A 16,925-nucleotide genomic window follows, 5' to 3' on the forward strand; every position below is an offset into this window, starting at 1 on the left:
TCCAACTGTGTTGGCACTGGTGAGGACTGGCTGCCTTAACTATTTTTGGAAAGTTAATGGTATGATTTTTCTTTACCTCCTGTGCAGCTGCCTCATAATTTAATTTATTTTCCCTTCTATTCCTTTAACACTCTTGAATAATGTGGCATCCATGACTGATGCCTATAAAACCCATATAATATATCCCACCAATAAGGAGTACAGTGTACTGGGACAGTTTCAGATATCCCTCCACTGATAAGCCCAAGTGCCTTAGTTACCAGGTAAAACATCTGCAAAAGTGCCTAAGTGACTTAGGTAACTAAGTCCCATTGACTTTCAGAGGGACTTCTAGGTCACTTAGGTGCTTTTTGAAAATGTTATCCAAAGTCCCATGGAGCATTGGGACTCAGGGACCTAAATCACTTAGGTGCTTTTGAAATATTTTACCCCATGAGTCCAGCTGTTCACGTCTCAGAGAAAGAGAATAAAGTAAAACTAATATGTTGAAAATGACCCCAAGTAGCTTCCTATGAATAAGCTGGCACGACTTTAAAGTGTCATATCTTGGGACCTTCCAGAGCTAGATGTAAGTGCTGTGTATCTCACTGGGAAAGTGGGAATCTCCACTTTGCCATGGCTGAGAAACCCAATTTTTACCATGCAGTGTGATGAGATACGTATCAGGCTTTAAACCTGTCACTGAAGCAGGGCTGAAAATTGTCCACTTTGGGCATCAGAGCCGTAACATTTAGGGAGGTGGATTGGGGGATAATGTATTTGAGGGGAAGAAACGAACATTTTCCTAGCAAGTTGATTTTTTAAAGTGGCAGCAGTTTGAAGCTGCTTGAGGGACTGGAATATCGGAACAGTCTAGAGCAGGGGTAGGCAACCTATGGCACGCGTGCCAAAGACAGCACGCGAGCTGATTTTCACTGGCACTCACACTGCCCGAGTACTGGCCACCGGTCCAGGGGGCTCTGCATTTTAATTTAATTTTAAATGAAGCTTCTTAAACATTTAAAAACCTTGTTTACTTTACATACAACGGTAGTTTAGTTATATATTATAGACTTATAGAAAGAGCCCTTCTAAATGAAGACTCGGCACCCCACTTCTGAAAGGTTGCGAATCCCTGGTCTAGAGGGAGATGGATTTTTGGGCAGAGTGCAGATGAAGTAGACAAAGCTGTATGATCATTGCCATTTATCACCTGCCTCTGCAGTTCATCAGATGCCTATCACTTCCAAAGTGTGTATGTGTGTAGTAATAACAGAGTCTCTCTCATACTCAGACACATTGTGTGGGCTGTCAAAACCCACTAAAAAGGGTTAGCTGATGAAAAAGGAAAATATTTCATAATACGTTTCGGCCAGTACCTTTGCAATAGAAAATATTAGTATAAAGGGAACTGATCTTAAAGGTACTGTGCTATGATAATTGCACTTAAAGAAGGAGATAAACTGCAGAGCCTAACTAGCTTTTTGCTTAGACTTCTGTTTGGATCAAGATCACCTGTTTGCAGTGAGATGCTTCATGATTGTTTCAATCCTTTTCAGATTCTATATGAAGTTACAGTTGTGACTGGCGACATCCAACATGCTGGAACAGATACTAATATTTACATGACTCTCTTTGGGTCCAGCGGGAACACAGAAGAGATGCGGCTGGAAAAAAATGGGGAGAGGTACAGTGTCTTGTCCTCTTTGTTCCTTAAAAACAGGCAGCAACAAAGCTCAGCTTCCAAATTTAAACACAGTCAGAGCCCTGCTCCTGCTCCCACTAAAGTAAATGGCAAAAGGGCCGTTGACCATTTCCAGGCTGTGGTATTGGACTTAACAGAGCGGTAGGATGAACTAGACTGTGCAACAAATGATGTATCATTCTTTGGCATTTACACAAGTCTTGGAGTTTATCCTGGTTCTCTGCAGTCTTAAAACTAGACAATATAAGGAAAATTGTGAATACTAAAGTCTTGAGTCAGCTAGAGTCAGGGTCCTATATATTCCATGGTATCATAGGGGCAGTATCTGATGTGGAATCCACCTTTGCAGGAGAATCTAAGATTTGGGGGGGTTGTACATTTATTTTTCGTAGTTGTGAAGAAAATGTAAAAAACACAGACTGAATGTAAACAGATGCTGTTATTCTGCTGACAGTCTGACAGAGAGAGGTGTGGACTGACCCACCCCTACCAAAGGGTGGTGTACTCTGTAGCCTCAAGATAACCTTTGTAATTATTTCACTAATGATCAGTTTCACGGACACAGCTAAAATACTTACCCTATCATCCTAATCTGACTCCATCACCTCCCCAGGTGCTTAATGTTCTAACTGACCCTTACTCAGCTGCCAAAACCTCCAGCGTCCCCTCTGATAACTTCTGACATCCAGCTGTACCTTGTCAAAAGGTGAGGACAGCATGGAATGAGTATCACAAGGGTGACAGCAATTATTATAATATCCCATTTCAATTTAATAAACCCCTCAATTTTTAATATTTATATGAAGCTGCTACAGCGTTTCCAGGCTGCTCCACCAGAGTGCTGCAGGATCCAAGGATTTGCCATAGACTTTAGATCCAGTTTGCTGTCGGGGACACCAGACCTTTGTCCACAGCCTTATAGCATGTTAACTGACTGAGATCTGATTCTGTGTATAGTGCACTGACTAGCATTACTGAAAATAAGAGCTCTCTGGGCAAGATGATGAAGAGATGTTATATTTGCAGATGTCAGTAAGGAATAGTTACGTGGCCAAGTATGTTCAAATGACCTTGACACCTTCCTGTGTTTCATTATGTAACAAGAAGGGTTCTGTTGCTTTGTTTTGGAAAGTTTGAACTCCTTTACCCCTGCCTAAAATGTCTGCATCATCTTCAAAGGACCCAACCCAGCAGAGTGGATATGCTCGCTTCTGAGCCATGCAGGTGACAGAATGCCATGATAGTTTTTGGATCCGGATAGATATATGCAGAAGACAGTTTGTTTCCAGGCATATTCAGGTGCTTTTAACCTAAGAGCACCAGCAGATGAACTCCCCCTGCTTGCTGCCCTTTGCAGCCCCCTACGCTTAGCTGGTCTGTCTTCCAATGTGCGACCCTGGGGTGGGGAGGAGGTGGACTGTTGTTTTTCTTGTTTAAGAAACAAAACCAGTCCCATGTCAGCATCAAAATGCCTATGAGGGATGGGAAGAGACTCCCAGTCACTGGAGAGGGGTCCTTCATGATAGCTCTAGGTATCCCACACTCCCCCAGTTGACTGAATAAGCCAGGAAATAACTTACATTATTGTAACTACTGAGGGAGGCTCACGGAGCTTCTATGACTAATTTTAAAGAGCCTTTCCACAACACAATACACTGTGTGCTGTGAGTCACCACAAAGGCCTGTCTTCAAGACAGGGCCCCACAAAACATAAAGAAAAGCAACTGAAGCAGCTGGCTGTACATGGCCAGAGAGTGGCTCCTAAGGAATAATAGTTAATGTGTGCAATAGATAAAGCAGCTTTGCACACACTGTAGTTCTGCCACAAGATATCATAGACCAGGACATGGGCAGTCAAGCCTAGTGCTTGGAGCAGCCACTATCCAGCCTAGTGCTAGGGTCAAGATCCAGGAGCCAGAGCTGAGGGTCAGGAACCAGGAGTCAGAAACCGAGTAGGGCTGGAGTGGACTGGAGCGGGGTAGGAGCAAGGCAGGAACAGGACTGAAGCAAGGGTGAGAACAAGGCAGGTACAGGAGTGATTGACGCTGTGGGCATACACGTTGAGAATCCCCAGCTGAGTGCCACTAGTGATCTTCAGAACAGTCCTGGCAATGCCACTCAGGCAATAAGACCATCTAGCTGATTAGGGGTGTCAGCTGCTGTTAGCTAGCTGCTTGAGGCCCTACTGCAGGCCCTCGTTCCAGAACCAAGACTAATGTAACCTGCCCATTACTTGCATTGTCATAACTGTCCTTAACACCCACAGCAAAAGGGAACTTTACACAATGTGCACATTGCCTGTTTACTTGTAATTCCTGTTGTCTCTCAGTTCAGCAATTCACAACACAAACTTCCATTGATTCAGGTCCCATGCGGAAACATCCATAGTCATCACACAACTGGATGGAGAGAGAGGGAGAAAGCTCTGAATACAAAATTGTTAAAAGACACTTCATATTTATTGGGGTCATCCAGTACCAGCTCAGTGACAGGAGTTCTCCACCTTACAAAGAAACAGCTCTCTAACCTGTCATAGATTTAAGGCGATTTTAGTTACATTACTATTTATTGCCAAGACCTCAAGGCAATAGAAATATTTATAGGTAGAGGCACGGATAGTAAAGCTTAATGAAATCCTGCAGACAAATGGTTCAGTGTCCTGAAGAAGACATTTTGCCAAATACTTTATCTCCTTCAGTATTATCCCCCAAGTTTTTATTCAGATTTACAATCCTTATGTTCGTGCTCATATAAATTAGGGATAGGAATGACCTATTAGGTCCTCCAGTCCATCTCCTTAGGGTGATTGTTTCCATGCAGTGTAATGAGTTCTTGTGAATAATGGGTTGGATATGAAACCTACAAATTCTGAACAGGATATTGACTGATGACAGCAGGTTGAAAGAACGGGATGATGGGAGGATGCTTAGACTAGGGTTATTTAGCCTGCAAAGGACAGAAGTGTGATGGGGCATAAAGCTTTATGAACAAGGGTGTCCATAATGAAAAGTGATGGTTTGCTCCTTTTCATTTTGTCTTATAAAGTTAGAAACTGGAGAATCAGTCCACTTAAGGCATGAAAGGAAATATTATTTTGCACAGTGTTTCATGAGCTTTGGGACTCACTACCACAGAAAGGCATTGAGGCAGAGAACATAGCACATGTTTTCAAAAGGATGAGGGTGAAGTAAATTTAATCATTAATAACTAGAAATGGACCTGAGTCAAAACCCCACACCTGTTGCCTCTGTAAATCTAGAGAAGTTAAAGTCTGGATGAAAATTTTGCAGCTCATGCCAAAACTATTGGTAGCATCTGCAGCTATGCAGGCTGAGATGAAGACTCAAGGATAATCAGATTTATTCTATAGGGTGTAATCTGACCAGAGGCTGAAAAGAAATTTCCCCCTCATATCACAGAGTTGCACAGCTGGTAGCAGGTGCAACCCACTGCCAGAAATGGGGTACCATTACTATTTATTATCTAGACTGTAGTAGTACCCACAGTGTAGAAAGCTGTGTCCAAACACATGAGAAGACACATGCCCTGTTCCCTAAAAAAGCTCACCCTCAGAACTTTTAAATGATGGACAAAGAGGAAGACCATACAACACATCAGCAAAGGAGCCAGAGTGGTGGCTGATCATTCCACTGGTGTTTTGGGGGACAGTTTATGCAAATTCTCCTATCTCCAACTGACATGCTAGCTAGCGATTAATAGTTGGCTATTTTCTTGTAGGTCTACAGCAATTCTGCCAGCCTGTGTGGGATATTAGAAGGTGGGCCTCCCTGGGGGATGCATTGGCTGTAGATAGCCTGCAATAACACATGCTTGGCACTATAGGCGAACAATGGCCCCTCTGGATTCAAAGGCTAAACTCCTGTTGACTTCAACGGGGCCAGGATTTCTCACTGTAATCATAGATCCTAAGCAGCTGGGGAACTGGACAGACACTTCACCAATGTACTACGTCATTCAAGATGCACAATCCATTAGCTGGCCCTTTTTCTCCCTGTTGCTTCTCAGCAGCAAAGGCCAATGTTCCTTATACCCTCTTCTCCCCATAGTGTGACAGCATGACAGAATACAACCGATGGCTTGAGGCCGAGTTTCCAAACGCTAGCCTGCCCCAGGTGTAACAGGAGACGGCCTCAGTCTGCAAACCTCAATTCCAGAGTCAAGCTCTCAAAAAGTTTGGGGATATGTAGATGGGGTTCGTAGTTTTGTCCCATCTTTACTAGTGACAAAATTTGCACGTGTCCTGTGTAAACGTAGTTATATCTGTGTTACAACCATGGTAATGAGCCATGCTGTAGATTAGCTTGGGCAACCTACAGCGGCGTTTATATTGGCTTGATTCTCAGGGAAAAAGAATCCCTGCCCAAACTTGGCAGGAGAAGCTTGCCAGAACCATGCTAGCATGCAATAACCAGAGTGGAAAACTCAAGTCCAGAACAGTGCACAAAGAACGGGTGGTTGGTTTACAACCATTTTTACTGAGCTTGCTGGCATAGTTCGAGCTGTAGTGTGCACAGAGCATGATGAATGCATCAGCACAAGAAACCAAGCCAGATAATACAAAACCTGCGTGACCTTTTAATTTCTCCAGATTTGAGAGAGGTCAGGAGGACACTTTTATCATGGAGATTGCAGATATTGCACCACTCAGGAAAATGAGGATCCGGACGGATGGAAAGGGGACACGCCCAGACTGGTTCCTGGAAAAGGTAACATGGTTACTTCCTGCAGTACACAAATCTGAACTCTGTTGTGTTCAGGCCGGAGCCCTAGTGGGGGGAGAGCAGAAAGGGACCAAGCTGTGAGCAGGAATAGTTGCCTTTCTCATTCACACCATAACTAACATTCTTGTAGTGTTTCTTTCCTTTCCGATTCTGAATTCTTATCCCAGCAGAATCTGAGACCAAGGAGATTGCGGGATGCAGGAGGGAAACAAATGCAAGGTATAACTTCACCCAAATGGCCTCTCTGCTGTTAAACGTCTGTCTTCCTTACTAGGAAAGAACGCTGGCTCAGTGCCAGTGCACCGGCAATATGTTATGGACTGTATGCTGCAGTGACAGCTTCTAGAAAAACGGAGCTGCTCTGTCTGTATTGAAGAAATTATCATTCACTATCAAGTTTTGGTAAATAGTACCAGCTAAGTTGGGTAGTACATTATAAAGAGACACTTCTGGGCAACTGTAAATCCTGTAAAACGGGAATGCATCTCCCTTCCCCCATGCAATTTTTTTTCTTTTTTCGTATGGCAACTATGGCTTATTTTCTCTGTTATGTTTCCAATGGAACCAATAATCTGGCTGCAACCATTTCCATGCCAAAACAACATTGCTAATGCACGTGCATGATCTGGGGATCCAGCAGATCTATATGAACTGTGCTAATGTTCGCTCATCAAAATGAGTAAAATCGAGTATCCTGTTTGTAGGCCCTACAGTAATAGTTACTTTTGCTATATTTTCTCAGTAATGAATCATGGTTTAAACATAAAGGGCGGCTGTAGGAAGCATCTTTCCATTCCTAAATCACACACATGGGAATCAGGCGCCAGGCAGGAGCACTGGGAAGAGGGATCAACAAGCAGACGAGGCAGCACTGCAATGGGGTTTCCAGATATGGGATGTAGCAAAGGCCATCGCCATAGGTATCACTGACAGCAGATGCTTAGGGGGGCACATGCTGCTTCTTCCTAAAGCGGTGTAAGGAGCATCCAAGGCATGTCTCATTCAGCATGGACTAAGGGGAGTAATGGGGGCAAAAGACAAATCTGGCTTCAAAACTAAGCTTGATAAGTTTAAGGAGAGGATGATATGATGGGATAGCCTAATTTTGGCAATTAATTGATCTTTGATTATTAGCAGGTAAATATGCCCAGTGGTCTGTGATGGGATGTTAGATGGGGTGGGATCTGAGTTACTACAGAGAATTCTTTCCTGAGTGCTGGCTGGTGAGTCTTGCCCACATGCTCAGGGTTTAACTGATCGCCATAATTGGGGTCAGGAAGGAATTTTCCTCCAGGGCAGATTGGCATAGGCCCTGGGGGTTTTCTCCTTCCTCTGCAGTGTGGGGCACGAGTCACTTGCTGGAGGATTCTTCAAACCACAATTTGAGGACTTCAGTAACTCAGACATAGGTTAGGGGTTTGTTACAGGAGTGGGTGGGTGAGAGTCTGTGGCCTGTGTTGTGCAAGAGGTCAGACTAGATGATCATAATGGTCCCTTCTGACCTTAAAGTCTATGAATCTATAAGGCATTCTGCTTGCCTCTGCCCTGTGTAGGCTGCAGGTGCTAGAGGTGTGCTACTCAACTGCCATAAATCTACACCCTTATCTCAGCATTTCAGAGACAAGTAAAGCCAAAACTGAGATACTTAGAATCCAGATGATTTTCCCTGTGAGATGAATTTGTGACAAGTCACATTAAGGGGTTGCTGTGTATCTCTTCAGCAACAGCGCTGTTTCTAGGTTTGCCTGGTTTTTGTATTGTTTTCTAGTTCAGCTCTTGAAAGGTCTGTGAGGTCTGGTCTACGCTACGCAGGTCGATGTAAGGCAAGTTACGTCGACCTTCTTATGTCAGCGTAAACACGACAGCCTTGTCGCGCCGATGTAAGTGCCCTACGACACCAACATAATAACTCCACCTTCACGAGAGGCATGGGGCTTGTGGCAGTGTAGTCAGGGCGACACGGTGCAGTCACTGCATTACTTACATAGGATCTTGGCTATCTTCTCAATTTCAGGGCTTCATTCATGCTAGAGCTGTGAAATTGACAAGGAAGCCTGGCAGCTAGAGCCCAGCAGCCCTTGGCTCCCCACCAGGCTGCGCCCACCCAGCTCCCCACTCCCAGGGGGCTGTGCCTGCCTAGCTCCCCACTCAGGGAGCCAAGAAGCCCAGGCAGCTGGCCCCAGCTCCCACTTGGGAATGAGGAGGCAAGAAGCCTGGACTACTGGCCCTCACTCCTTGCAGGGAAAGCAAGAAGCCCAGGTCACTGATCCCCGCTCCTGGTGGGACACAGGGAGATGAGAAGCCCAGGCCACTGCTTCCCCACTCCTCTCAGGGAATGGGGAGGCAGGAAGCCTGGGTTACTGGCCTCTACTCCCAGCTGGCAGCGAGGAGCTGTGCACAGCTGAGCACCCTGGCTCTCAGCCCCTCCTGTCCCCCCCAACTGCCCCTCTTCAGTCAGGGGAAGTGCTCCTGATGAGGACACACACTACCGACAGAAGGAGGGTAGTGTGGACATCAGCCACCACAGTAAGTCAACCTAACATAGGTAAACTTAATCTTTAGTGTGGATGTGCCCTGAGACTCCAGGTAATTTACTATTCTGCTTCTTCTTCTGTCCTAATTTCCTTGTGATGTATTTGTAGCCCAATGGTCATTGTTTTAGGACACAGGAAAGTTGCACTACATTTGAACCCAAATTCAGGTTGTAACAATTTTTATTGCAGGGTCCTTTCTGTTACTCTGAGTGAGCCTCATTTGTTAGTTGCTAGATTCAGTAAGGGCAGAGTTCTTACCCTCTCTCAACGCTAAAGCATGTCAAGCTCAAATATTCTTTAAGGGGAAGAGAGTGACTGGGTGAAATTTTCAAATGAGATTTAGGTTTCTAAGGTTACTTTTCTAAGAGCCGTAGGTTTCTAAGGACCAGATTTCCAAAGGTGTTTAGGCACCTTAAGATGCAGATAGTTGCCTAATGAGATATTCAAAAGTGCCTAAGCAGGTGCGGTGCCTAACTCCCAATTAAATTAATATTCTTTCATTACTAATGGATTGGAAAGTACTTCATTTTCCTCATGTGATACAAGTACATCAACCTGCTTCGTTCCAAATACAGAACAGAAATATTTATTGAGCATTTCTACATCATTATTAACAAAGTTTCCATCTCCATTTAGTAATGGGCCTATATTTTTGTTAGGGTTTTTTTTGTTCCCAATATACTTTAAAAAGTCCCCCTTTTTATTTTCCTTTGCTCTACTAGCTATGGATTTTTTCCATGATCACTTTACCTTCCCTTATCAATTTTCTGCACATAACTTATAATTTATATCAGAGGGGTAGCCATGTTAGTCTGGATCTGTAAAAGTGGCAAAGAGTTCTGTGGCACCCTATAGACTAACAAACGTATTGGAGCATGAGCTTTCATGGGTGAATACCCAGTTTGTTGGATGCATGCATAAAGCTATAATTTATATTGATTGCTATCTACTCCACCCCCCATTTTTTCCATTTGTTATGTATTGGGAATTTTCTTTCTAAGTGTTACCTTCACCACTTAATGAGGATGGGCTTTTACCCAAAGTTGTCCTCTTTCTTGATTGTAGAATTGTGGCTTTTTATCTGTCTAATATCCTCCTCTTAAACAACTCTCAATTTTCATTCACATTTTTCTGTCTGAAATTTCCTCCCAATCAATTTTGTTCATCTTCCTCAGTTTGAGGAAATTAACCCTTTTGAAGAACTGCTGCTTGGGACTGTCTTCTTTTTGCCCACATTAGATGTAATTAGATCATGATCACTGGTCCCTAGGCAACCACCCACTGGGGTGATTAATTCATCTTTACCCACATTAGCAAGGTCTAAAATAGAGTCATCTTATGTTGGCTGCATTTTGTGTTAGAAAATTACCATCTATAATTTTGGAAACACTAAGATGTTTTACTACTGGCTGTATGAGACCTCCAAAATATTTTCAAGTTGAGGATGTGAAAACATAATTTTTATTTCTGCACACATTACAGAGAGGTGCTTAAGGAGTAATGCATACTGTTCTCTGGTTTGATTTCGTGGTCTGTAACAGATCCCCACCAGTATCCTCTCCTGGGATTGTTAGTTAGAACATTGACTTTGCATTCAAGACCCAGTGGTTCTGTAGATATCAATAACTATAAAAAAGTTAATTATCAGAGGGGTAGCCATGTTAGTCTGGATCTGTAAAAGCAGCAAAGAGTCCTGTGGCACCTTATAGACTAACAGACGTATTGGAGCATGAGCTTTCATCTGTGAATTCCCACTTCGTCAGATGCTTGAATACCCACTTCGTCGGATGTATTCACTCACAAAAGCTCATGCTTCAATACGTCTGTTAGTCTATAAGGTGCCACAGGACTTTTTGCTGCTTTTACAAAAAACGTTAATGGTATCTTTAATGTTCAGTGCCATCTCTTTCATCCACTCTATCCTTCCTAAACAGATTGTAACAGTGTAATGATTTTAACATTCTAATAATGTGTCCCACGAGGTTTCAGTAATACCAGTGATATCATATTTCTTCTCAGTGAGCATTTCCAATTCTAATTGTTTGTTGCCCAGACTCCTAGCATGGGTATGTAAGCAATTGAAATTTTCCTTCTCATTACACTCTTTGTCACATTGGTTCAATTTGTTCATTACAGGCTGAGTTTGTACAACATTCACGTCCTTACCATCCTCCCCTTGGATTGTTAATTTAACAGTGGCTGCTCCAACTAAGAAGTCCCTTCCTGAATTCTCTGTCCAATCTTCTTAGTATGGAGTCACCAATGATGATTGCATGTCTTCTTAGGACAGCTGAAGTATCTCTCTTGGTAGCTGATTGCTTCAGACCATATCACAAGAATGTCCATTGAGTATGTCTCCTGTAGCATTCTGTTCCATTCTTCTGGAGATAAGTTTGTTGATAGTTGGCTCACTGAGCTGACTCACTAGCTGGACTGAATGCCACCTGTTTCTCTTTACTCCCTCTTGGTCTTAAATTGCCTGCCTCCTTCTTTGGTTTATATTCTCTCCAATGGCAAACCTTCCCCATGTGGAATCTGTGGCAATAATTTCTGAATCTGGTTGTCCAAAAAGACTTTGTTTTCTCAGACACTACAAAGTGTTGATACTTGTGCTTCCAAACTATGTATCTCGTCCTCCAGTACGGCCACAAGCTTGCATTTCATGCACCAGAAATCTTTACTGTCTTCCAGCAGAATGGAAAACATAGCACATCCAAAGCAAAACACAGCAGTTGTTCTCTCATCATTCATATCCACTACCTGGTATAGAACCACACCTAAAACAGAAGGAACCACACTTCCTATTCCAATTCCCTTCAAAACTCCCCTGGTTACTGCCCTTGTTCGCCTCCTTAAATGTTCACTTGGCAACTGACTTATATACTAAGATTTGTTGCTTAACATTACCCCATCAGGGACTTCAAACACCAGATCTGATCAAAGAATTCCAGCCACATAGTCCTCATAGAGATGCAACAAATAGACCTCTGGCCTGACCTGTTCACCTGGTAACGCCGGCCACACAGCCCTCGCAGGGTATGTCTTACACAGGCATTAAAAAACCCGCTGCTGGCCCTGGCCAGCTGACTTGGGCTTAGGGTGACCAGACAGCAAGTGTGAAAAATCAGGACAGAGGGTGGGGCGTGATAAGAGCCTTTATAAGAAAAAGACCCCAAAATCGGGACTGGCCCTATAAAATGGGGACATCTGGTAACCTTATTGGGCTCATGGAGCTCGGGCTTCAGGGCTGAAAAATCACTGTGTAGACATTCGGACTGGGGCTGGAGCCTGAGCTGTGGGACCCTGCAAGGGTGTAGGGTTCCAGAATTCGGGCTCCTTCCCAAGCCTGAATGTCTACACAGCGATTTTTAGTTCCACAGCCTGAGCCCTGTGAGCCCAAGTCAGCTGACCTCAGCCAGCCACTGTCATGCCACGGGTATTTTATCCCTGTGTAGACATACTCACGGAGACAGACAAACAATTAATGCACCAAATTCTTTTGAAAATGGGGTTTAGGGTCCTAAGCCATGTGGGCGCTTTTGACAATGTTGCCCTCGTCTCCTTTTAGTACACAAATACAGGAGAGAGGAAAGAAGCTGAGAAAGCTGAACTTCTCTGTTAGCCATAGTGCAATTTTTGGAACATTCTTTATTGATTCTTTTTTCCTGAGGTAAAAGTACAACATGACATTCTCAACAAGTGAACCAGGACAGGAGTGATCCATAAAATGGGAGAAGGGAGCCATTGTGTGCCCTGATTTGTATTCCGAACTGGAAAGTGTATGTAGCTTGGTGTGACATGAAAACTGATCTGAATCATTTCTCTCAGCAATGCATATTAAAACCACATCATGAAATACATGTGGGGATATTGCTAAAATCTCAGACAGATGGTTCACAGTTATTGCTAACTAGCATGGTGAAATGAGAACCTAGATTAAGCTATCAACCCCATAATTAACCATTTGTTGTTCTATTTAGCCATAGGACATTCTCAGTTTTCTTGTTCTGTTGAAATAACAATAAATGGTCTTTTTAATTCTCTTTGGTCTTTTTGTAAACAGTTTGCTGATCTTAATTTATGCTGCTTTTAGTTTACTAGAAGTAGAAGTGTATAAACACCAATTAAAATGCATCAAAGATGTACAAAGCTAAACCTCTCAATTTACCAGCAGAAATGATATTTTTCTTCATAATTATTTTTCTCTATTTGAGATACATTGCAACCCCATTCAGAATCTCAGTGGGGTAAATAACCTGATACTTAAGATCCAAACTGCATTAAAAATGCAAACGGTTGACTTAAAATATTTAAAAATGGATTTAAAATGATGACTTCAAATATGAATGGGATCAAGATCTTGATGCATAGCATGTTGAGCGGTAGCCATCATTGTTCATTGTTATTTATATATCCCCAGACATTAACAATGCATTTTACAAGCTTAGTCCCCAGTTCTGCAAACAGATCCCTATGTGCACACACAACAGTTTGCAGCACTGGGGCCATACACTAAGGGGTTGAAAGCTCTGAAGAGCTTAGGGAAAAATTCAAAACTTGCCACTGACTTGGGGTGATACAATTTTGGGTTGTCTACCTTGAGACACTTAAGGCCTGATTTTTCAGAATGTTGGGCACCTATATCACTGATGAGAATTGTGGGTGCTCAGCACTTCAGGAGATCAGACCCTGGGTGGCTGAAGTCAGGAGACCCAACATGCAAAGCACTCAAAAGTAGAGGCCACTTTTTACAACTCTCCTGCTGTTGTCGGGGTTCTGGGCCACATGGCAGCTCCACATAGTGCCTCAATGGTTGTACGTATCCCCTACTGATGAGTCCCCTCCAAGGATCCTGCTAGCGAAGGTAAAGCATCCCAGTGGCTCTGGGAGGTAAGATAGAGGGTTGGGAAGTAATGAGAGAAGATGAGGATTTGCTGAGTGGAAGAATGGGAAACTGTCAGGCCTTTAAAATCTGAACATTTTATTCATTGGGGGTTGTACAATCCATGCCCAGTCTGCTATGAAGCTGCCTTAATAAAGCGCTCCTTGCATTGCACCCAATACCTGACAAACCATCCTGAATGCAACCATCTGAGCTGACATTGTTTGATTAGAGTTTTCCTTTATATTATAAAAATTCCATGAGCGTTTGAGACAGTTCATTCAAAGCAGAACCCACAAATGTTCTCCCTTTTTCAGTGTCCTGATGGGAACAATCACAGAATCAAAACCTCGTTATGGATTCTTCAACACAGGTGTGCTGGGCACTTCAAAGTATAAGCACAAAAGCAATTAGCCCTGCATTGTTTTGTGTACATTGGGGAGTCTGCAGGCCTCCCCGGGGGAAGCTGTTCAGGCTGCATTCTTCTGGGAGATGTGGGTAGAGATAAATTGAAATGACTCATGTACCAAACCTCTCCATTACAGTACTCAGAGCAACATAAATTGCAAAATTGCTTGGGTGCAGATTAAGGCTCCTGCCACTGATGGTATTCACTTAACTACACAACAGACTACTGGGGCTGTATTTAAACACACTATTCCTGAAACACCTTTTATTTTTTTTTTAAGTGGATTGTCACAGGCTGTGCCTGCCGTATAACATCCCCTTCTGGCCAATAATGGAATTGCAGGCACTCCCTGCTTTATTTTCTCCTCTGAGGTGGGTCTTCTCAGCCTTCCCCACGCAGGCTGAAGTTGGCAGCAGTTCTTTTGCTCCCCTCAGACTTTGCCTTCTGAGCTCCCTTTAAGTCTCTCTGCTCTGGGATATCGCGTTCCTCAAGGAATCCATTTTGAAGCACTTGGAGGAGAGAAAGGTGATCAGGAACACTCAACATGGATTCACCAAGGTGAAGTCATGCCTGACCAACCTGGTTGCATTCTTTCATGAGATAACTGGCTCTGTGGATATGGGGAAAGCAGTGGATGTGATATACCTTAACTTTAGCAAAGCTTTTGATGCGGTGTCCTACTGTATTCTTGCCAGCAAGTTAAAGAAGTATGGGCTGGACGAATGGACTATAAGGTGGATAGAAAGCTGGCTAGATTGTCGGGCTCAACAGATAGTGATCAATGCCTTGATGCCTAGGTGGCAGCCGGTATCTAGCGGAGTGCCCCAGGGTTGGTCCTGGGGCCGGCTTTGTTCAACATCTTTATTAATGATCTGGATGATGGAATCGATTGCATCTTCAAGAAGTTTGCAGATGACACTAAGCTGGAGGGAGAGGTAGATATGCTGGAGGGTAGGGATAGGGTCCAGAGTGACCTAGACAAATTCGAGGATTGGGCCAAAAGAAATCTGATGAGGTTCAGCAAGGACAAGTGGAGAGTCCTGCTCTTAGGACAGAAAAATCCCATGCACTGCTACAGGCTGGGGACCGACTGGCTAAGTGGCAGTTCTGCAGAAAAGTACCTGGGGATTACAGTGGACGAGAAGCTGGATATGAGTCAGCAGTGTGCCCTTGTTGCCAAGAAGGCTAACGGCATATTGTGCATCATTAATAGGAGCATTGCCGTCAGATTGAGGGAAGTGATTATTCCCCTCTATTTGGCACTGGTGAGGCCACACCTGGAGTATTGTGTCCAGTTTTGGTCCCCCCACTACAGAGGGGATGTGGACAAATTGAAGAGAGTCCAGTGGAGGGCAACAAAAATGATTAGTGGGCTGGGGCACATGACTTATGAGAAGAGACTGAGGGAACTGAGATTGTTTAGTCTGCAGAAGAGAAGAGTGAGGGGAGATTTGATAGCAGCCTTCGAAGGAGGGTTCCAAAGAGGAAGGAGCTTGGCTGTACTCAGTGGTACCAGATGAAAGAACAAGGAGCAATGGTCTCAAGTTGCAGTTGGGGATGTCTAGGTTGGATATTAGGAAACACTATTTCACTAGGAGTGTGGTAAAGCACTAGAATGGATTACCTAGGGAGGTGGTGGAATCTCCTTCCTTAGGGGTTTTTAAAGCCCAGTTTGGCAAAGCCGTGGCTGGGATGATTTAGTTGAGGTTGGTCCTGCTTTGAGCAGAGGGTTGGACTAGATAACCTCCTAAGGTCTCTTCCAACCCTAATATTCTATGATTCTATGATTGTTTCTCAAGCTGCTTCCCCTCTCACAAGCTCAGCCCCTCTGGGTTACCTGTCCATATTCCCTGCTCTAGGTAGAGCCCAGGCTCCTAGGCTACTTCCTTGGAGTCCTTTCAGAGCTCTCCACTAGAGCTCAGCTTGCCTGCTTACCCCCAGCCTTGTGGCTCCTCCCACAAACTGACTTTTCTTAGTCCTTTCTTGAGTCCCAGGAGTTTCACGCTGGCTCCTGATCACAGTTAGGCAGCTAACTAGGGTATGGGGCCAGGGGCAGAGCTGACTGGCTAGCCCCAGGCCTCCTGAACCTTAAAGGAGAAGGCCACCCTCTTATAGAGATACTAAAATTCTTGTCAAAACCCTAATAGGGTCAACTATCATTTATTAGTATATTTAGATGTACAGACATTTAAATATTCACATCAGAGCCTTAGGGGGCTGTGCTGAAAAATAGTTGCAACACAGTCCACTGCCCCACTGGCATTGGCAAGCCAGCAGCCAATGCTCTCAACAAAAAGAACAGAGAACAAAAAAAAAAAGCCCCACCTCAATGCTAGGATCCTAACCCTTCTGATCCAAATGCAATGAAAATAACATTGGGCTCAACCCATGGACACCAAGGTACTTAAAAGTACTTAGCCTCCTAACTGTCATTGAAATGAATGGAAGCTTCAAGAGGAGAAATTGAGGGAGCCCCCCCACTTCAGACTAGCCCACAGAGTGGGTAGAGCATGCTCCTGTGAGGTGGGAGATTCCAGTTCAAATCCATTCTCCCCCTCAAGCAGAAGGTCGCATTGAACTGTGGTCTCCCTCACCCTAGGTGAGTCTTCTAACCACTGTGCAAAAAATCATTAGGTGGGTGACACTACCACCTCCTTCTCTGCACATCTTGTGT

The 16,925-nt window shown here is 44.0% G+C and overlaps 1 protein-coding gene across 1 annotated transcript in view; it reads left to right on the top strand.

Moving 5' to 3' along the window:
* LOXHD1 (lipoxygenase homology domains 1) overlaps nt 1–16,925 on the top strand; it is a 283,207-nt gene that overhangs the window by 226,961 nt on the left and 39,321 nt on the right. Inside the window, exons 36-37 of the mRNA XM_030567584.1 lie at nt 1,539–1,666; nt 6,294–6,411. Coding sequence (XP_030423444.1) covers nt 1,539–1,666; nt 6,294–6,411 — 246 coding nt within the window. The remainder of the gene's footprint in view (nt 1–1,538; nt 1,667–6,293; nt 6,412–16,925) is intronic.

This window comes from Gopherus evgoodei, chromosome 6, assembly GCF_007399415.2.
Source record: "Gopherus evgoodei ecotype Sinaloan lineage chromosome 6, rGopEvg1_v1.p, whole genome shotgun sequence".
Taxonomy (NCBI): domain Eukaryota; kingdom Metazoa; phylum Chordata; order Testudines; family Testudinidae; genus Gopherus; species Gopherus evgoodei.